The sequence below is a fragment of the Microtus ochrogaster genome, chromosome 18 (assembly GCF_000317375.1).
Source record: "Microtus ochrogaster isolate Prairie Vole_2 chromosome 18, MicOch1.0, whole genome shotgun sequence".
NCBI classification, from domain to species: Eukaryota; Metazoa; Chordata; class Mammalia; order Rodentia; family Cricetidae; genus Microtus; species Microtus ochrogaster.
In genome coordinates this window covers 44,194,072-44,216,538 of record NC_022020.1, presented here as the reverse complement: position 1 = coordinate 44,216,538, position 22,467 = coordinate 44,194,072, and the positions used below count along the sequence as shown (strand labels likewise).

Sequence of the window (22,467 nt, the reverse complement as noted above, 5' to 3'; positions counted from 1 at the left end):
ATCTACTGAGCTGTGGTCACTTTCAAGTTGGAGACACAATTGACACACATACAGACATGAATGTGCACCTATGCACGCATTGCACACACACAGACATGCATGTGCACCTGGTGCGCACACTGCACACACACATACAGACATGCATGTGCACCTGGTGCGCGCATTGCACACACACACACACACAGACATGCATGTGCACCTGTGAGCGAATTGCACACACACAAAGAGACATGAAGACACGAATCCCTTGAAATGTGTTCAGGAAATCCTTCCCTGGAAAATGAGAAACTTCACATTAAAAACTGTAGATAAAGCTTCAGGACAGCAGATCACACTGTCAAGTGCTTGAGTAGGCGACAAGGTCAAACGCACAAACTGGCAGTTTTCTTTAACACAGAAGGTTTAAAGTATTAAGAATGGATTAAAATTCAATGCTCAGAATAATCTGTTCAAACCTGAGTGTATTAAGACTAAATGTACTTGACACTTGAATAAATTAAGCCTAAAACCATTTCCACTAAGAAAACAGTGGTCCATTTAACCATTGATAAAATTTTAAGTGATTTTTTTTTTAAAAATAAAGGATGGCATAGGATAGTGAAACTCCTGTAGTGTTTATTGAAAATGTTCTACTAAATGCCATTTCTTTGTCTAAATTTCCTCAAAAAACACCTGTCAGCATGTCTTAAAAGTCCCTCACATTTGAGAGGAATTCTCAATTAGAACACATCGTTTAAAAAATAATACAAATGATCTCAGATTTTGCTTGAAAAAGGACATGTGACTTTTCAGCATCATATAGGAAATACTGGGTAGATCCTCACCCTTCTCTAAGATTTACAAGAAATAATACGTAATTTCAATGGAATTAAAAATGGTGTTTTGGGCCTCTATTTCCTAGCTCTACATGTACACATACTCATAGAAACCTAAACTTGGGCTTCATTTTTGGATACTTTCCCCCATATATTTTATTAGTTTGTCCTTAGTATCTAACAGATACTTTTACAAAAGTAATACAAAACACACAGTACTCAGAACTAACTGGTCAATGGAAGATGAAAAGGAGTGTCTACATAAGGTGACATTAGAAATAAAAATATCTGAAGGCAAAGTTTAACATTCTATAAATTTACAAAAGACAATAGATATATGGATGAAATTTGGTTAGTTTCAGAAGGCACCTCAAGGCTAAAGGCTTTTGTACTCCTTTCCTCACTCAAACAATAACACACTCTTATTGCTTTCAAGTAGCAAAGGACAACTTTACTCTCACGAACTTCAGTCCGACAGGAAAGACTAACCAGTCACTGAGACTGAGATGTGGAGCAGAGTAGAACTCAAGTCTACGTACATCTACCAATGGAGCAACTTTTCCCTGTGCTTTCAAATAGAGAAGACTGAAACAAAGTCCCAGTTCACCAGTGTGATAGGAAGGTGTTACTGACGATTTCAGCGCTTTCGCTAGGCACTGAAGTACCATTCCTGGAGGGCAGTCCATGGTGCAGATAATTAAGAATAGAAGGTAAGGACGCTCTGATGATTCCCACGAACTAGGAGGATTGGTGGCAGGTCTTTAGACAGAGCTTCTAACCAAGCCATATACAAAGCACTGGACACAGCACCTTTCCGTGCAACTGGGAGACTCCTAGGATCAGAATGAGAAGACACTGAGCAATGCTTTGAAGAAGAAAATGAAACAATTATTAATTAGATCCCAATTCCCATGATAAAATCTGAGTGGAGGGAAACTGCATATATACAACAATAATCAGTATACATACTCTCATTTCACTATCCTCAGATTCAATGGATTTTCAAACATTTGTCCTTATTCATAAGTATTTCTGTGAACTTCAATATATGTAATTCATATTTATTATTAAGAATAATAACATATTACTATTCAGTCAAATTTACTCTTCACTAAGGACAGGTTTCTTTAGAAGAAAAACATATTTGTATTAGAAATCAGACAGTGGAAGTTAGTTATAGATGAAAAATGAAACATAATTAAATATGTGTTAAATTTAACTTTTCTTGTGAATTTTGATTTCTATTTATCAAGCTATTTATAGACCTATAAGGGTTTATAGAGATATTCATAGACCTACAAGGATTCATTCTAAACTTCTATGGTTTAGTGTCTTTCACTATACAACTCTACAAACCATCAGCACAAATTGAAAACATTGGGTTTGGAGTTACCCTAACAGTTCCTTAGCACCAAGGCATTTATTTCATCTTGGTTTCTGGGTGCCTGAGCTTTATATCTGTTTAGGGTCTCAGAACTGAAAAAAAATTCAGGATCACATCATCTCTAATTAACATAGGTCCGCAGAGGAAAGGCTGGGGTAGGCTCCAACACTTCTATCTAGTTCAGAGACAGCATGTCTGCATGGAAAACACTTGCAAGGGAAACATGGGGTTGGATTCAGGCACAAACTGCTGTACTGGGTTAATATTCTAAACAACCTTTTACACTTATCTTTATATGACAATGTTGCCTGGGGTCCAAATTCTACTGTGAGCCCCTCCTGTGCCACCCACACCTGTGGCCGTGCTAGGGAATTTTGAAAAGGTGAAAAAGAAATCAAAGAATATGAATGTAAAAGTTCAGAATAACCAACCTAAACAAACTACTCAGACTGATACAAGGGTACACAGTATCTCTTGTTCATGCATAAATGCTAGCTCCACATACTGAAGGCAACCACATTTTAAACTTTGGGTTTTCCTTTTTCTAGATAATATCTTTTCAATACTCTGAGTACTCATTTCCTGGGCCTTGTAGTACAGGACTGAAATTCTAGCACTTGGGAGGTAGAGGCAGAGTCAAGTTTAAGAACAGCCTAGGCTATAAATTAAAAACAAAACAAAAAAGCAAACCACCCGAGCTGTGACTGTTACTGTGGAACCAACCGCGTTCTGACTGCATCTGAGGCCTGCTCTAGAGGACGGGAATCATGGCTGGTCTTGTAATCAGTGTCAAAAGCTCCTGCTCAGGTTGTCATTGGCCCTAGGGGTAACCTACTTCTACTGTTTTATTAAACAGTTAGGTAGACAAACTACCTTCTAAATACCCATATTTAGAAGTGCTGCCCTCAACTCTGTTAAAAAAAAAAAAGCTTCTCATAGAGGGCAGTAGTTAATGCAGAGACTCATAACTTGTCAAAACACTGAGTAAGCGACTGAGTTCTTGGTCATGAATGGGCATCTCTTATCACACAAGTGCCCTCCACTTCCAGCCAAGACTCAGAGTGCTGAGGAAGAGGAGGAAGAAGACAGTAGGAGCCAGAGGGCAGGGAGGAAGTCTGTGAGAGGTCACTTTCTGGAAATGACAAGGCCACTGTGCACATGAACGCACACTGATGTGGCTATCTGCACAGGTCAAAATTCCATCATGAACTGGGGAGGGGCTCCCAAGGCCCCAGTCCTATCTGAGAAGCTATTGGAAGTTAAAGGCTGCTTGGGAGGGACAGTCTTCTTTGGGGGTTTGCTCACTGAGAGGTTGTCCCACATTCATACACATAGAGCAGCACCAATTGGACGCAGTTTCTTATTTAAAAAACACAAAACAAGGGACTGAAGGGATGCCATGGCAATTAAGAGCACACACTGCTCTTTGGAGGGCTCAGCGCCTACACAAGGCACCTCACAACTGTAAACCAGCTCCAGGGACTCTGGAGACTCTGGCCTTTCCAGGTATACGTATGCCACACTCATATCCCATAGAACCTGGAGCAGAACCTACTACCACGACTTTTCTAAACTAGTCAACTTCTAATTACATTCTAAGTCCTTATCCTTATGCAGCTCACTCATGAAGAAAGCTATTTTGTAGCACACAGAAACTATTACAGACTACAACTGGTCACAATGCATAGAACAACTGACTTTGGAGCACTCAACCCCACTTAATATATCCACAACCACAACCCCTATACCTAACTAAGGCTTGGGGAACATGACTAAAGAGGGGGCGGCAAGATTGTAAAAGCCAGAGGACCTGGATGTCTGCATTCTATATCAAAGGGAAGTTGTGACCATGAGATAAGACCTAATCAGTGACAACACAAGCTGACATGCCAACGTGCATAGGAGAAATGCCGTGAGGCATCACACGAGATGAAAAACTAAAGGCAATTAAGCAAATTAATTTAAAAATAATAATTAAGTAGATTAATTAAAAAATCCAGGGATGAGTCCCCAGTTATAAAGGCTGGCCCAATTATAAGTGGTCAGCCTTAAAAACATACATATGAGCAACACTATGTATGTGCATATCAGTTTATTATAACAATAATTATTTAGTAATTTATTATAATAACTAAAGAAAAGTGACAAATATGAGAGGAAGAAAAATGAACAGAGGAATTGAGAGGAGAATGATGTAAATACATTACTCATGAAATTCTAAAATCTTTACAAAAACCATTAAGTACTGTTACAATAGAGACACAGACACATGCACACACCTTCATGAAACTAGTTCAAACCTTATTCCAAAATACTTACATGACAATAATATTGGCTGTATTTGAGTGCTCCTTTAATAATTCATTTAACCTGATCTGCCGGTATGTCTGAAATGGAAAAGGACAGAATCATTCCTAAACATCTGACAATTAAAAATGTGAACAAAGGCAGACTGTAGCTCAGTAACCAGTGTGTAAGCCCAGGTAGCTATGTGCTAGATCTTCAGCACTATGAGAGAAAAAGGAGGCACAGGAAGGAGGAGGAACGGGAAGAGGAGGAGAAAGAAGAAACCACTATGGTTTGTAAAACAAGTAGCAAAAACAAATTTTGTATAAAAAAACACTATTTAGAAAAATATTTGATGTTGCATTAGCTTCCCACCATTCAAATATAAAACACCCTTAATGGAGGTTTAGCTTACATAAGCATTTGCCTCTGTTTCAAACAGTGCTTGGTATAGCAAGTCTATGAAATCACATGTAAGATTAGTGAAAAGGAGACAGAGTGAAGAGTACCTTGGTCTTATAAAGCTCAAGCTCATTGTCTGTTATTCGCCAAGGCTCGTCTTCCTTCATTTTATCTGCAATGTCCTGTTCTTTGTCATCTTCATGAAGTCTGTATGGCTCAATCATGTCCTCAAAAGCAGCAATACTTGAAAAAATAGACAGGATACCGACAATTTTATTTTGAATTATATATCACAAATAACTCAGTAGAAATTATAACTTGTTACAAACTTGTAATCATTTGTATTACAAATGGGTAAGAAAACAGTAATTTCCAGTCTCTCAGACTGCAGGGCTAGAACTGCACAGGCGTTAATAAGGTTAGAGCTGAAGCTCACTCGTCATGCTGTCTGCCCTCGCCTGTGTCAACCCTCAAACTAAAGAACGGCAAACCAGCCAAGGTGATTCCTGAGTGATACGTAAAACACAACAAATCATTCCCAACTCAATGTAAAACATCATCTTTGCTTAGCTCTGTAACTCATTTAACACATGCCAAAAATTAGTTATTCCTGATAAAATGCATACAGACTGTAAATTAGTTATTCCTGATAAAATGCATACAGACTGTAAAAGCCTCTCTGTGCCATTTTCAGGAAGACTATTTATTCCAAGAGTAGAAAGTGTTTGAGTAAGAGACTCTTGACAGCCACTATTACTGGGAAACTCAGATTTTCACTATAAAAGTAAACAATGGAAGTAATACACATGTAAAGTTAGAATCAAATGCTTTTAGTGACTGTGGGCAAGAAATACCTGGAACATAAAACCTCTCTGCAATTTCTGGGGCACTAACAGTTTCCAGAAAGCATGTGAGAAGAGTGAACCCCTTCTGAAAACTCAGTTCTTTACAGCTTACTTCAGTATCACTGGCCCCCAATTACCACATGGTTTCAGAACGTGGGGCAGAGAAAAGACCCTGATAATCATTCCAAGTTAAATTATCTGTGTCTGCACATGCCAAAAGAGTTGGAAATTTATACAGAATAATTTATCCAGCAACTTACTTTTCTTTATTTGGTTTGGTGTTGATATCTCCTAGGACCATGATATCAGAGAAATCTATTCGGAATTTACTAAGTAAAGTAGCCATCCTATGACAAAAAAAAAAAAAAGAACACAAACCAGCATTCAGACATGCAAAGGATGTTAAGTATTTTTACTCTCTACATATGTGATAAGGTAACTTAAAGAGAAAGTCTATCAGTTGCTACACAAATGTCCTGAATTAACTCATATTCTCCATTAAAAGAAAGCACTGAAACTGCCTAAGTAGAGATGACTATCATCTAAGTCTCTATCCCTGCCTACTATCTACAATGGTTAATCTTCACTCTCAACTGGACTGTATTTGAAATCACTTAGGAGACATACTTCTGGCGTGTGTCACTGAGGAAATTTCCATAAAAAACTGAGCAGTGTCTTCTGTTTCCTAACTGCAGACACAAAGAGTCTTTGACTGCTGCACACTGCAGCCAGCATGCCTTCCCCCATGCTGACTGTCTCTGCAACCTAAGCCCTCACAAACACTCCCCTTTCCCACGCTGTCCCTCAGGCACTCACTTACAGCAACTAGAAAGTAACTACTACAGCCCAAAGGGCTGAGCCAGGGCTATCCATAATGCCATGTGACACCCAGCTTGATAAAAAGTAATTTTAATCAAGGCATATTGGAAGGATATATAACAAGCCTCTTTTAAGTTATTTTGGGGTTACTACCTATTGGATTTATGTTAAAATATCCCAAGGCCCAAAAAGAACTTAAGGCCAAACCGAAGAGATCCAGTTCATGAAAGAGTAGTTCATAGTGTTTGTCTTTGAAGTGGTCAGGGAAAGGAGTACGACAAGCCTGGCCTTTGGCAAATAAACACCTCGTTCAAGGTCTTGTATGTGGGGGGGGGGGTCATGTTAAGAAAAGCAATCAATAAAACAAGATCCTATGTTTTATAAAATGACAGCTTTAAAAAGAAAAATATGAGAAATATGTCTTCCATAATTCCCTGTTGAAAATGAATACCTAATTGAATTCAGTATCTCTTAGTCCCAATCTGCTAAGCATTACAGAGCCCACAGAACTAAAATTTAAGAAAGTGATGCAAGCGGCCTCACATGTTAACTGACTGAGGAAGGAAATGTGCAGGAGAGAGAAAGGTAAGGCCCAGCACTGGAGAACTAAACCGGGTTCAAGAGAACCCAACATTTTGTTGTCTAAGTTTCCTCCAAGTTTGATATACTCCATCCTGCATAGAAGCTCCATAAGCAGGAAGGCAAACAACACAAAACAGTCTCAGAAAGTTCCGGAAACTGACCACATTCACTGGGCTCCTCCCTCCCAGAGATGCCAAGCTGCCAGGAAGAGGGTTAGACCAGAGTCACCGGCAAAGGGCACAAGGGCACTCTCCCAGTGGTCGAGCTGCCTGCGGGCAGTGCAGTGGCTGCAGGTTTCCAGCTTTCAGGAGCTGTCACCACGCTGGGGTGGGCCTTGGTAATGCGACTGTCTTCGAGTCTTCTCTGCTCCTAAGAACCCCTCAACCATACTCCTGTAAGTATTCCCAATAAAACTCAGTGTTTCACCAGGTAGGACTTTGGGAGTGTCCGCGTGGTCTTGTCATGTGCTCCTTAGCTGGGGTGAGTAGATGTGTAATGTTGTGTCTCCCCAGGAAAAGTCTCGCAGTACAACACATTTACACAGATGAATGAAGCAAAGGAAGAGCTATGTGTATAAGAAAGAGATAGAACAGGTAGACCAAAAATGCCTGAAATCCCCCAAATGTAGACAGCATGTAGGGGTGGGACAAGAGAGAAAGGGAAGAGACAGACTGTCAGAAACCTTTCTTTACGCCACACGGCTGCACTGACAAGAGGAGGCTACAGGACTGTGGGAGGATCAGTCACAACTCTCAGACTTTCCACGTCAAAGTGGGAACAATGTGTGCAGTGCCCTGCAGGGACAAGGCCAGGAGAGGAGCACCAGAATCCAGACTCATGGCAGTACAGATGGCAATAGTATGCTAATGTCTTCAAAGCATACAACTTCTCTACATATGAAAAGGCAATTTCTATGCACTTTCTCTCAAATGATTAGAGATAGGCTTCTAACACCTGACAATACAGGTATTAATAAAAACCTTCTAAAATGTCAATGTGTTAGTCTATCACATTTAAGTAAATTATGCACTTATAATTTAAATATAAATGTCAAAAAATAAAGAGGATGAGGTTCTATTTAATGAGACTTTTGCAGTATCAGTTAATACTTCATGGTCTATATATGGATTTTATTTTATCAAATCTCTATCATGTCAAGGCTATTTGATCAATGCTCTCCAACTTAAAACAAACTTACGCTCTCCGGTCATGGTCTATTCTGTTTATTTTTCCACCAATGAATACTCGGATCTTACAATCTTTCCACTTTTTCTTGGTAGTCAGAAGATAGGGTATCAACAAGGTCAAACCTGAATTACAAAAATATAATAAATAAACTCTTTTTAAAATACTTTTATCTCAAACAAACATATTTATTTTCAACTTGGTCTCAAAAACCACATTTATTATATAACTCAATGTAAAGTAAAATCTGTCCTCCCCTGACAGGTCTGTCAAGGAGGGAGTCCAAGGGTGTGGTTCAGCCCAAGAACTGCAGTTCTTTATGTAAGCAGTAGAACTGGATGGTGGCCTAGGGCAGTCAAAAAATTGGTTGTGGACAGAAAGGGAAAGGAAATGAATATAGCCTAATGGGGGCAAGTTTCACACTGAAATGAGAAAGACGAAAAGTTATATGGAATTGGCTTCTTTCAAGCTCTAGATAGTGCACACATGCATACATACATATTATATATGTTCCCCAGCTTTCTCCCCTGTGGGGGCCTGGTAACAAAGAATTATCCTAGAAGTCATAGGCATACTGCTTCTAAGTACTGCTCTTGACTAAAAGGTCCTTTCCATATAGAGGAAGGGGTAAGTCTAGGATACCATCGTATTTCAGGAAGCCACTGCCAAAATGAGTGCCCTACGACACATGAACATATTAAGTCACCTTAGGCAAGTGAGAGATGACCCTGCTGGCTGGATGTGGACAATCAGAGAACTAAACAAATGATGACAGTAATAAACTATATCCTGTTGGATAAACCAAGAATCAATGACTCAAAGAGACGAGCTCTTCTTTACAATGAAATGCCGACCAATCGATGAGGACAAAATGGTGGGAGTGAAAATGAATCACCAGGAAGCACAAGAGCCGTTCAGAACCTGAGCGACCGAATGTGAATCCGAGTGTCACGGCTGAGGAAGAACAGTCTATTTGCAGAGCCTCCCAGGAACCATTAAGAGGGGAAAAAACTTCAAGGGTAAGTCTGAAAAAACACACTTTCCTCAACAACTTACTTTACACCAATATGCCACTCTTGGCGAGATACAGACAGAAGAGAGCAGTATCACTTTTGTGCTGTTTCTGCCAGATTCATAAAATGAAACTAATTCTGACCAATCTAACTGCACTCCAAATCAAGTGACAGTCACAACCTGGTCTGTAGTAGTTAATAAAATGACACTGTCACAACGCTCAAGAACGGACTAAAGCACCCTGAAGGACCCTGAAGGGACGATGCATGATTCTCACACTGATTCTTGTGCTGTTGGAGCAGGATGCAAACCTGAACGTGGTAAACATATGAAAATTGTATGCCGTTTCTTAGCTGTTCTTACATATTAAGTAAATTTCTAATTATTTAAAAGATGTATTATTAATGGCCTTACCTCCATCATCAAAAAGCCACCAGACATCAATAGTATTCTTTCCTTGTTTTTTCTGGAACTGTGTACTGGCTTCAAGAAGCTTTTGGTCAGCTACATTTAAAGGTGCAACAGGATCTTTGGATTCTAAAGGAGTAAGCAAAAAATTAAAACATATAGGAAGTAAATGTCAAATCTCCTTTTATTATATTCCTAGAATTTCCTAGCATTTCTAAATTCAGATATATTTATATGCAGATAGCTGTATATGACTTCCATTATAAGCCAGTAGTAGCTTATAACAGATTTTAAAAAGTACTTTTTGTCTTATAATAAGTAAACTCACCCAAACTACCCAAGTGTCTAGTATTCTGAAGTATTCTGGTGAAATCTGCAGGAATGCTAAATACCATACATTTACCGATGGAGTTCAGCTTTCCTGGAGAGCTACTTTAGGTTAATAGATCAAGCCTTAATACTATACTTGTCCTGTGAGGTTTCTTTTATTATTTGCTATTTCAATGACTTAGAGTTCAAATGCACTAAATAAAAAGCTGTATTTGGAAGATGGTTGGATAAATACTAATATATACTCTTACAATTACCAGGGAAGTGTGCTTATTAATCATTTGTCCCCTCAATATGTGATACACAATGTCAAAGACATATAGCCACATCTTTCTGAGTCACAGACAGATGGTAGAAACTCCTGGAAATGGTACAGATACACTGCATGTCTGTAAAGAGTTCCAATTTACATTTCTAGGAATTAAAAAAAAATCAGCATTGACTCTGTGAGCAAGCAGATGACTATTATGAAACTCCACTACCACAATTTTAAAAACAGAAATTTACAGAAGGAACTCTGGTCCTTTTTCCAGAAGGTCCATCATTCACTTTTCATGCTGCCATGATGTAAGCAAACATGACAAATGATTTGCATGATGACGTAATATGGCTACCAAACCGCACTGCTCCGTAACTCTCACCTCTATCTCCTTCTCTTAATATTCATGTACGCTGACATGACTGTATCTCCCAAACGCAGCACGACTGTGAGAAATAGTGCAATTTTTGAAACAAAAAATATATTAGTATCAAAATCAAGAATTTGGCTGGGTACAGAGGTAAGGAGTGTAAGCGACACTGTGGACACGCCTACTCCGGTGTCCCTGCTTATTGGACCATGCAGTTTAAATCAGGAAAAGACCCAAAAAACAAAAACCCTGACTTTTCAGGTTTGTGTATTTCAGAAACACCATGACGATTCAAAAGACTGTAATAACAGTTTGTCCCAGTGAGACTTAATGCTTTCATTGGAATAAAATTAATTTTACTAATCTGCATTTAATAGGTAACTGTAATATCACCTCACCATGGAAATAAAAACTAAATTAAAATAAAAGGAAAACAATAGAGCTGGAATTAGAGAGTTAACAGTATGAGAAGGGGATTAAAATAAAATGATGAACAATGCCTGCCTTTTTTCAACAGTGGCTGAGTTGGAGTCTTGCCATCCTCTTCCTCATCTAGATTATGTTTAAAAAACACAAAATATGAAGTTAATCGCCTTTATAATCATAGAGTAATGAAAATGTAAATAGAGCACATTATATACAAGACAGTGTGAAGAAACAGCCCATGAGAAATGATTACTACTGAAAGTTAATATTTTCTATACTGAGTGTTTAGTATTTTTTAAAACACGTATTTTTATAAAGACCATACAGAGTGAATGATGAACACCCACACTGAAATTTTATATCTGTAAAATTATTCAGAAGAGCCAGCAGATTTTGTAAACATTAAACTTTATACTTGAAATTAGCTGAGAATGTCAAAGCGTGTAGAGTGGATGCATGACTCTGAGCGACCACCTTGGCAGATCACACACAAGCTTCAAACAGGTCACCGCACCACTACACAAACGGCTGAACGCACCTGGATTGTACACGGCAATCAGAACTTGGAATATTAAGGAATTTCATCAGAGTAAAATGCCAGTTTATAAAGGAATTATTTTCTTCAAATAAAGTTTATGTACACATACATATGTGTGCATATATTCACCAGCTTATATTCAAATATTTACCAATTTGCTTTCTGGAGTAAGTAGTTTTTCTAACTCCTTTTTTCCCCATAAATGTAAATTTACTTTTTTAAAGTAAGCAAACTCGAGACTTAGAAATTTTAAGAACATTTTGCAAAGGAATCCAAAGGAAGATTCCCAGCTTTCAATAGTATCTCTCACACTATCCTCTGGGAACCAGACCTGGTTAGTTGATGCCTTGCTTTCTCACTGGTAGAAATATACCTACCCCTTAAGGCTGTGGAATTGCAAGCCCTGCTCAAACAAGCTTAGGCTGGTACAAACTAAGTACTTACAGGGTATTCTCTTCTTGTCCCTTTGTACAATATATGCCTTAGTAAGCAAGACAGATAAAACCAATACTTGGACTATATATTGGAATGTTTCAAATCCCTGAAGAGTTTTTTTTTTTTACAAAGTATCCATTTTTTTATAATATCTATGCTGATTTTGAGAATTTGTCAAATAGAAAACAGAAAAATCAACCTATATAACTTACTTTTTATGCATGTTATGGAAAAAACTAATTAAATTTTAAATATTACTGTTATAAAGTATTAATATCTGCTTTTGAAAATTTAGTAATGGATGGTTTATATTCATTTAAAGGAGTTTATATGCCAAAGCCACAGTGGCATTTAAAATGACTGATAATATTACCTATCTGTGCAGGTGTCTGAAAGTCAGGGGACAACTTACAGGAGTCAGCTCTCTCCTTCCACTCTTAAGTCCCAGGGATCAAATTAAAGTCATAAGACAGCGCAAATGCCTTTTTCCAACAGGGCCTTATCACCCACCAAAGTAACTCTTTAAGTCAGGCTAAATGCATCTAAAATTTTACAACAGAGTAGAAATGTACTAACCTAGTTTCCTACTTTTTAAAACTATGAAGTTGTAGCACACATTGATAAGTTAATGTTTTATTATTATCTTCTTAGATGTGAGTGCAGAGTAGCTTCTAGGAAATGATCAATACAACTGCATGCATTGATTCCTAATAGACTATACAGAAAGGGTCTGTTTCAGACAAGAAAACGGGGGAAGGGCAAAAGAATGTACACATAAATTAAAATAAATGCATAACAAATAAACAGAATCAGTTTATGGAATGCATAGAGAACACAAAAAAGAATAATAAAGCCACCAAGGACTGAGAGGAGAAATGTGTGCAGATCACACTTTCTACTACTGCCCTAGGCAATTACACAGCAAAGAAAAGAATAAAAAGCAACATTAATGCTTTCAAATAATCTAAAAGATAAACTGTGCAGAGACATGGTTTGTCCAAGGCTATCAATTTCATAAAAAGATGGTAGTCATATTAGAGAAATAAAAAGTACACTATGGCTTGATGATTTACAGTGCAGATTTCTTTCTTAGTGCGTTATCAGCTGGAATAGGACAGAGGAGATACGAGTCTCAACAGAGGTCGGAGAGTGAGGGTAGGAGAGTAAGATTTGGAAGTCATCCCTCTTCTTATGGCAGAACACACAAGCTTGTGGATGGAACTATCTGTAAGCCTCATGAAAAAGGATGTGCTCTTCCCAAGTTCAAACAAAACTATTTGAAATCAAACTACTTAAAACTATATTAGTAATAATTAATTGGCATGGTTTCTGTTTTAAGGAAAGCAAACAATGTCTAGCTTAAGAAAAGGAACTTTGTAATGTATGTTATACTCAAAAGTCAATACCCTCCACTTTAATACCAACTCTTGATAAAAATCTGAGTGGAAATTACCTTTATGTGTAATGGATTTTTCACCAGATGACTTGCAAGTATTTTGATCTGACTTTTTACTGCAGTCCACATTCACCACCACATCCTTGGTACCTGGGGATTTTTCTTGTGAAGATAGTAATTCTTCTGTAGATATGAAAGTATTTAAAACAGTATCAAAGATTGTATTTTAACTATTCAAAGTGACATGGCTTCATAGTAAAAAGGTAAACCAGTATCCCTTGTGAAATAGTAAGGTGTGGTAAGTGGTTTCTTAAGAAACAACCGAAGTGTTTAAAATGATTGTCCATGTAAATATGTCAGTACTAGTGGCTAAGTAGGGTCCTGGGGAGTAAGTAATAAACGTCAACTGGAAAACACATATAAAGACAATACAATACAAAATTGATAATCTGTCCATAATGCTCATCACTAATTTGTATGGAGGGACAGAAGCAATAGGAGATATGGGATCCAAGTGCCAGCACTACGCTAAGGGGTTAAAAGAATTCACCTCTTTACTGTTCAGGACAACCCTATGAGGTACATCGCTAGGCATTAACAGACAAGCAAACAGGCCCAGAAGCTACCAAACCTGCCCAGGCTACAAAATTATGGGAAAAGGCTGTAAGTTTTAGAAGACACCCACCTGGGCTCAATACCAGATATCAGCAAAGGACAAGGCCTTCAAAGAAGTACTTCATAATGATCATGGATACACAATACTTTTAAAAAATGTTGCAGTCACATTCAAACCCCACTAAATAATAGAATTGAATAATACATTATTCCTGTGACTGACAGGGGCACTGCTTCTAATTATGCAGTGTTAATGGGTATGAGTCAGATTCTCTAAACATAGTCATTGGTACAAGGCTTCAAATGAGGTTCTTCTAGATTCATTCCAGAGAAAGAAAAATACATTTTCAGCCAGCAAAGCGTGTTTATTTCATAGAGAACTCAAAGTGTTTCTTCAAAGTTGCAGAGTTGCAAAGTTATTCTTAAAAGTGAGCAGTGTAAAGTCAAAAAGTTTAAATCGATGAGCTGATTACAAGTTTTTATATGCTTCTTGTCTTTTTCAACTAATCTGATGATTTCATTAATTAACTGTATAAGGGGAAATGGTAACTATTCAGTATTTTTGAATTAGCAAAATATTAGAAGGATATAAAAATTTCCATTTTCATAAAATCTGCAAGAAAGTTATACCTTAAATTGGGTCTTAAAATTGTCACTTTAAGAGCTGGGCGGTGGTGGCGCACGTCTTTAATCCCAGCACTCGGGAGGCAGAGACAGGCGGATCTCTGTGAGTTCGAGGCCAGCCTGGTTTCCAGAGCTAGTGCCAGGACAGGCTCCAAACCCACAGAGAAACCCTGTCTCAAAAAACCAAAAAAAAAAAAAAAAAAAAAATTGTCACTTTAAAAATACTTTAAATGTATGCATTGTATTATTTAACTTACATCCAAAGTAGTGATGTAAGTATTTTAGTAGAGGTTCAAATATTTTTCTCATCCAATTTTTACAACAAATTTGGTTGGTCAATTTACAATCATAACTAATGTCTGCCTTTCTTAAGTGTATGATTTATAAATCATAAATTCTATTCTCTCCATTAATAATAAATAATTAGCCATGCTTTATGATGCAGACATTGTTGGCTTCTAAGCAAGTCTGATTCTAAGACGGTAATAAAGATGAAGGCAATTATGAAAGTCAGTGAAGGACGTGTAACAACTAGGCACGATTTTCTAACAAAGTGATACATACTTTTGAAGGCAACCTCTACTGTGGAACACTCACCTTGTCCCTGGAGGTGGGATATGTCCAGGCCCTCCTTCAGGCGGATAACCACAACTCCATATTGTATGTCGAAAGCATCACTGCGATGGAGAAAGGAAGCATCACAGAACCGTTATGCTCTGTAGGAAGTGAAAGGACCTATACACCTCTAAAATTACTGTCAGCTCTAAATGTCTGTTTTCTTTAATATGCTTTGAAAATCAGTCAGTGGGAGATGAATCATGTTAGTTCCGAATCCCACACCTTTCTTCTATAATACCCAAGCTCCTATTACAGTAATGTGCAATCTGATGCTCTGGTCAGAAGCACACTGTATACACAACTTCCCACGCATACCCTAAGTGCAGCCTAGCTCTCTGCACCTACTCTCTCTCAAAGCCACCTCACAACATACTTCCTAGGATTCATACCATCACCAAGCACCACAACTGACTCATGCAGCAGCTTTTTAGAGCAGGAACAGATTTGTTTGGTTGGAAATTGGTTGTTCATTTATTTAAATTTTATTTTATTTTTCATTATGTGTCTGTGTGTAGAAATGTGTACCTAAGTGTCTGTGAGAACAGAGACCAGAAGAACTGGATGTCCCTACAACTGGAGCTACAGCCACCTGAAGAGGGTTCTGGGAATAGAACTTGGGTCCTCTGGAGCTGAGTGGTCTTAAACACTGCACCATCTAGCCCCTCCATTTGCAAGGCAATATGACAGAAAACAACTATTACAGCAATTCTACTACACTTAAACTTAGGTATATTCCTTTGAAGTTAAGAGAAACATCTGCTAACTAGCAAAGCATTTGGACCCTTTCAGGGCCATTATGATCAACTACAACTACTGCTAATGTTGGAGTAAAAATCCATAAACAAACCAGCAACTTCAGGAAAAGGGGCCACTGCAGTAAGTTCTAAGTAATCCCACCAAAATTCACAGGAAAACTGGCGTGTGGATTCCATCCTAGAACCTCTTTGCTAAAGGTAAGAGTTTCTCACTGATGTTTGTTTTTAAAGACAATTATTTATATGCAAGGTAATACTGTACAATAATAATGGCACTGTGAGAACTGTTAGTGTAAATTACATTGGTTGAGCAAGTTTTAACAAGTAAATCTGGTAAAAACAAAAGTTCTCTCGTTGAATAATTCAATTCTACAAAACACTGGTAGGATTAAATATATACACAAAAATCTATGAACCAGAAAGGCAAAGTAGCAAAGGAATAAAAAGAACCCACTAGACAAGCTGTGAGAAGGAAGTTACAGTGATGTGAAACAAAGCTAAGCTGCATGGTAAACAAGCAACCCAGAGGAAACGAGAACGGTGAGCTCAGAACAAGACTTCAAGTGGAAAAGACAAACAAGCACGTGTAGCTGCAAACAAGAGCAACTCAAAGGATGAAGCAGAGACCAGCGTGGGAACAAAAGCAAATCTCTGCAGCTGCTCAGTGTAGGACATAATGAAGACCTTACAAAGCTGACTCTGTTCAGCTACTGCAAAAGCACAGGAAGAAGCCTACCAGCTTATACAGGAAGCAGGTACCTATACATACACACTCTTGTTCACAGTAACACTTCTACGAAAAATTATTCAGCTGTTAAGAAAATTGAAAATGAAATTCACAAGTAAATTGATGGGAGTTGGAAACATGCACATTAAATAAGAAAACCTAAATCCAGAAAGATAAATATTGTATATTTCCTCTCATTTCTGGATGTTACCTTTGAATATTCACATATATGTGTTCCATTTGTAATGCCCACAGAAGTCAGGAATTTATTAAGGGGAGAAGTGGCCTTCAATAATGTGGGGATAGAGCACAGTAGTATAAAGTATTAAGGGGGAGCAATAGAATAAAATGGGCTAAACGGGGGTGGAAGAGGGAGGCAAAGTAAAGAATGAAATATGTATGGGGAGAGAGGGGTAATTAATATTAAAATCCTTTGTAAAAAACTTGGAGACCTAATACTGTAGAAGCTTCATAAGATATAGACGTATATCAAGAGGTATAATGGTGTTACCCTACAATGAGGGGAGGCCATACCCCAATTTAACAAATTACCCCAGTATCAAGAATTAGGTTACCATTTTTTTGAGTTGTTAGCCAATGGTGTCAGACAGACCACTAAGTATAACATGCTAACCGTCATAACTTGATGCTAAAAACCTATTGCTGAAGACACTACATACTTGAATCACAGACCATGGGGACATTGAGCGGGCATTCATCCTTACTGACCAGAGCTCATGGGGCTGGAAGAGTCCATGACCAGTGCTAGAGAGAAGTAAGCCTCAACCTCATCGTTCACGAAAATCTGCAAGCTACAACGACTGGCCTGGCAAGATAATGTCCACTGGTGCCACCTCAGAAGCCTCTCCTGGCAGTAGATGGCAATTAGCAGACTCCAATCTGGTCAATGTGCAGAGATCACACACTGGATGCTTAGCCCTAAGTCAGACATTCACGTCACACCCTTTGCCCCAAGGCTCAGCCATCATCTCTGAAGAGAGCATGAAAGACTGTAAGAGCTAAAGGGGAACTTCAAGGAAAGTTTTCTAGATAAACAGGAAAGCTGCACATATGAACTCACAGTAAAATGACAACAAGCTCCAGCCAGACAAAATTCCAAGACAGAGGGAGGACAGTGGACCTGTGATCCTACCACTAGCGGAGGAAAGGAGAACAAGGCAGCATTTTAAACGGGATCCCTGGGAAACTGACCACACACTAGTTGGTCAAAAAAAAAAAAAAAAGGACTCAATTGGAAAAGAAAAAAAAAAAAGAAGCAATCTCAAAGTTGAGTGGAAAGGAGGGTAGAAATGAAAGAGTTTAAGGGGATTTAATATGTCTCAGATACACTGAAATTATTAAAGAAGTAAAAAAAAATACAACAAAAAGGTCAACAAACCATTTTACATACATGAGCTATTCTGTAGATGTATTTGCATCTGTACCTATACATAAGTACTTGTACATAGGTTTTATATGAAAAGAGAGATCATTATTGTCCTAGTAGGTCACCATTTTAAAACCCAAATAGTACATGAGGTTCTTTCTCATTTTTATGCACCTATTAAGAAAGGACTACATAGAAAAAACAAGGTAAAAATTCAGGGAATGCTTCAAAATTAGCATTTTTCTGTCAAGTACATAACAATTCAGAACATACTTACTGAAATAAGTTTATATACATGTCCACATCCCTCATATCTGCTTGTAACCAGTCTTTCTTAAATCCAAGGACAAGCGTGTTTGGTTTCATACGACCAAGACCAGCAGCCTAAAATATAAAACACAATTTCAAATACACACTATTTAACAAGCCAATTTTTAAGAGGTGAAGTATTTCCACATTGACAGGATTTTTTTTATAAATTATACATATAAAATTGACCCCTAATTACTTATACTAAATACAAATAAAAATAGATATTACAATGGAACACTTGAAAGCTACTAAATTCACTTTTATATCTTGATGACATAAAAAATTTTGTACTTTTACTAACCAAAATAAGGTATTTAATTTAAAAAGAAAAACAACAGTTGCATTCCCCGCCTCCTTGATGTGTTTTGAGAACAGTCATTAATGCCTAGGTGCACTAATGTATGGAGTTCTGAATTCTTCCAATAGGAAACTGAATTCTTTCAATCATTCACATGTTCTTTCTGAAATCTGTTTGGTTCCTTCCCACAACAGTTCACGTATTCATCTTGCAATCTCACCAAGAGCTACAATGCAAGCCAAGCATGGTGGGTGCATGCTAATAATCCCAGCATTCAGGAGGCAGAGCCAGACTGCCATGAGTTTGAAACCAGCCTAGTCCAGATATAGTGAGTGTCATGGGTTATATAGTATTTGAGACAGATAGGAAGATCCAGTCTTAAAACACACATGGACACAGAAACAAAGGAAACAAAGAGCTGCAATTAAGCATGATTAACAATTATCCCTCAAAGTCCAAAAGAATCTCTTTTCTGAGATTTTGTTTTATTTCTCAAATATACTGAGAAATTATATCCTGGGAGGGTATGACTTTTTTTTTTTGTTTTTGTTTTTGTTTTTTTTCAAGACAGGGTTTCTCTGTGGTTTTGGAGCCTGTCCTGGAACTAGCTCTTGTAGACCAGGCTAGTCTTGAACTCACAGAGATCCGCCTGCCTCTGCCTCCCGAGTGCTGGGATTAAAGGTGTGTGCTACCACCGCCCAGCTGAGGGTATGACTTTTTAAAAATTGTGGTAAGGGCTGAGGAGATAGTTTGCATGAAGACCTGAGTTCAATCCCAGAATCCATGTAAAAGCCCATGCCTTGTGGCACACACTTGCAATAACAGTGACAGAGACAGAGACAGAGACAGGCAGATCTCTGGGGCTCACTGGCCAATCAAACTAGACAGACTGGCTTGTTCCAGTAAGGAGTGAAAGACACTGTTTATTAAGTCCACACACAAACCTGCACATACAGATACACACGTAAATGAATCATGGTAGAAAGTTAACAAGTTTACCATGTTAAATAATATTGATTGTGTCCACAATACTGCCAAGTAATACACCACTATTTCTAGAACCTTCTCATCACCCCAACCAGAAATTCTGCAACGGCTGTGTAACAGCTATTCATAGCTAGTCATGTTCTTCTCCCTTGTGGCCCTTGTGACATTTAATACACTTTTACCTGGTTACTTCAGGAGCAAAATCCCACAACTTTGATAGTTACTTCACTTAGCAGGCTGTCTTCTAGGCTAATGCAAAAGTTGAGTACCGTAGTCTTTTCCTCAGATAAACAGTATCTTTGTATTTAAATATCCACATGTCACATGGGCTTATCCATTCGTCTGATGATGAACACACTGGCTGTGTATAGCTTGTACCTTCTGGCTGCTGTGCACAATGGTGCAGTGGCAAATACCTACACTAGAAAAATCTAACTGTTCCTTCAGTTTTTAGGGATAAATGTCAAAGAATGCAGCCTATCATTTTATGCTGACAGTCAACAAAGCACAGGTTCTCATATTTCTACGACCCCACTAACAGTATCTCACTGTGGTTTTAATTTACAATTCCTTTATAACTAATGTCAAAAATGTTTTTCATGTTTACTGGAGATTATTTAGTTTTATTTTTTACTAATTCTGTGTTTTATTATTATTTTTAGAAGTTTTTGAATACATATTATGGATATCAGAACCTGTGGTGGTTTGGATGAGAATGGCCTCCATAGGATCATATATATGAATGTCTTGTCTCCAGTTGGTGAACTGTTGGGGAAGGATCCGGAAGGGTAGCTTTGTTGAGGTGTGTCACTGGGGATGGGCTTCAACGTTTCAAAAGCCCACACCAGGCACAGTTAGCTCTTTTTCTGCCTTGCATTTGTGGGTCAGGATATAAGCTCCAGCTACTGTCAGATCTCCATGCTTGCCTGCCTGTCTCCCTGCCCCCATGCTCACTGCACTGATGGCCATGGACTCATCTCTGAAACTATAACCCACAATAAACTTTCTTTTATAAGTTACCTTGGTGATGGTGTTGTATTACAACAACAGCTACTAAGTTACTTAGTTACTAAGGCAAACCCTTTATTCACAGTGACTGGAACTTTCTCCCATTCCCTAAGTTGTTTCCATTTTCTTCATAAAGTCCTCTGTGGAAAACATCTGAATTCTGAAAACGTCCAATTTATTGCTGTTTTAAGGTTCATGCTTTTGGTGTCATAACTGAGCCTACTGCCAGATCCAAGGCCATGGAAAATTTAGCTCTGTTTTCTTTAAGTTTTATGGTTTTAGCTCTCATTTATGTTGATGATACATTCTAATTTGTTTTTGTCTAATGGTTCTAAGTAACATCTTTAAATCTTTTTTTTTTTTGCAAAACATAAAATGAATTCAAATATTTATCAAAGGCCTGGCCATGAGTCAGTGTCCTAAGTATTTCAGTAATTAAGGTGCAGAAAGTAAGGGAAAATAAAGAATATCCCAACTTTCTTCTAAAATGAAAACTATCTTCTGGGTGGTATAACCATAGAAGTCTCATATTTGTTTGTTTGTTTTGCAGGGTGGAGGCAGAGTCAAAGGTGTTGAACAGAACCAAGCAGTGTTTTCAGTATCTTCAGGCTCAACAGCTGTTTAAAAGAGTCAGTTACAAAACAGCAGTGACTTGTTGATGGCACAAAATACTATCAAGGTCATGTTTTGGGGGTAAAAACCTATGTCACAATCCTATTATAATGAAAATGGCATGTTTGTTTGAGTGCTAAGGATTAAACTCAGGGCCTCACACAAACAAGCAATGCATACTACCACTGAATAGTTTCTTAAAAGTTTTAACTTTATAAAGTAAGGAATAAGCATCCTGTAAGACACTCTGTGTACTTACACTTTCAGTGGCATTAATGCACTAACTCTCTCTATGATTACTCAGTTTTTTTCACTGCCACATGTATCTCTTTCACCTTTAAATATTTCACTCAGTATAGCTATTACAAAAGAGATATTATTTCCAATTCCTATGAAGCAGTATTTAAGAAAATAATTTACTACTGAAGAAAAGCATCTTCTCCAGAAAACACCTCATTGGTATAATCAGTTTTCAGATTTTATCCTTAAAGAAGAACAACACAATGCTTCCCTCAAGCCTCTCCTCCTGCAGTGCCAGCTTTGGATTTTCAGCACTGTTCTCTATGCACCTTGTGTCAGAATTTAGTGACAATAACCACATTCACTCTGTCATTTTGTATGTCATCACAACCATAACAGAAGAACGGGCTATATAGCTTTTCATTTTTGTCTTCTACTATTAAGCAAAACGATGATGACCTCACTTTATCAACACTTAGTACATCACCGCACACTCTATTCCTAGAGCCTGGTTACAGTATTGGCTATAAACGTGTAGTATAAATAATTTTATTAGCAATTCCCAAATTCTTTTGATTTATGAATTCTAGAAGAAAAACAAGGTTTTTGTTTGGCTGGTTTTAGTTTTTTAAGACAGGGTTTCTCTGAGTAACAGCCCTGACTGTCCTGGAACTAGCTCTTGTACACCAGACTGGCCTTGTGATGTGGGAGTGTCATATATCAATCTGTTGATTTTATTGGTTAAGTAATAAACAAACTGCTTGGCCTCATAGCTTAGAACATAGGTGGG

At 37.9% G+C, this 22,467-nt stretch overlaps 1 protein-coding gene across 2 annotated transcripts in view; it reads right to left on the bottom strand.

The window, feature by feature from the left end:
- Positions 1-595: 595 nt before the first annotated feature.
- Slc12a2 (solute carrier family 12 member 2) overlaps positions 596-22,467 on the bottom strand; it is a 69,675-nt gene continuing 47,803 nt past the window's right edge. The window contains exons 18-27 of one of the 2 annotated variants that reach the window (XM_005356129.3): positions 18,498-18,604; positions 15,331-15,410; positions 13,552-13,677; positions 11,204-11,251; positions 9,747-9,869; positions 8,332-8,443; positions 5,993-6,079; positions 4,995-5,130; positions 4,519-4,586; positions 596-1,648 (exon numbers count right to left, since the gene is read on the bottom strand). In XM_005356129.3, the coding sequence (XP_005356186.1) occupies positions 1,513-1,648; positions 4,519-4,586; positions 4,995-5,130; positions 5,993-6,079; positions 8,332-8,443; positions 9,747-9,869; positions 11,204-11,251; positions 13,552-13,677; positions 15,331-15,410; positions 18,498-18,604 (1,023 nt within the window). In that variant the 3' untranslated portion in view covers positions 596-1,512. The remainder of the gene's footprint in view (positions 1,649-4,518; positions 4,587-4,994; positions 5,131-5,992; positions 6,080-8,331; positions 8,444-9,746; positions 9,870-11,203; positions 11,252-13,551; positions 13,678-15,330; positions 15,411-18,497; positions 18,605-22,467) is intronic. The other variant, XM_005356128.3, reaches the window with a different exon arrangement.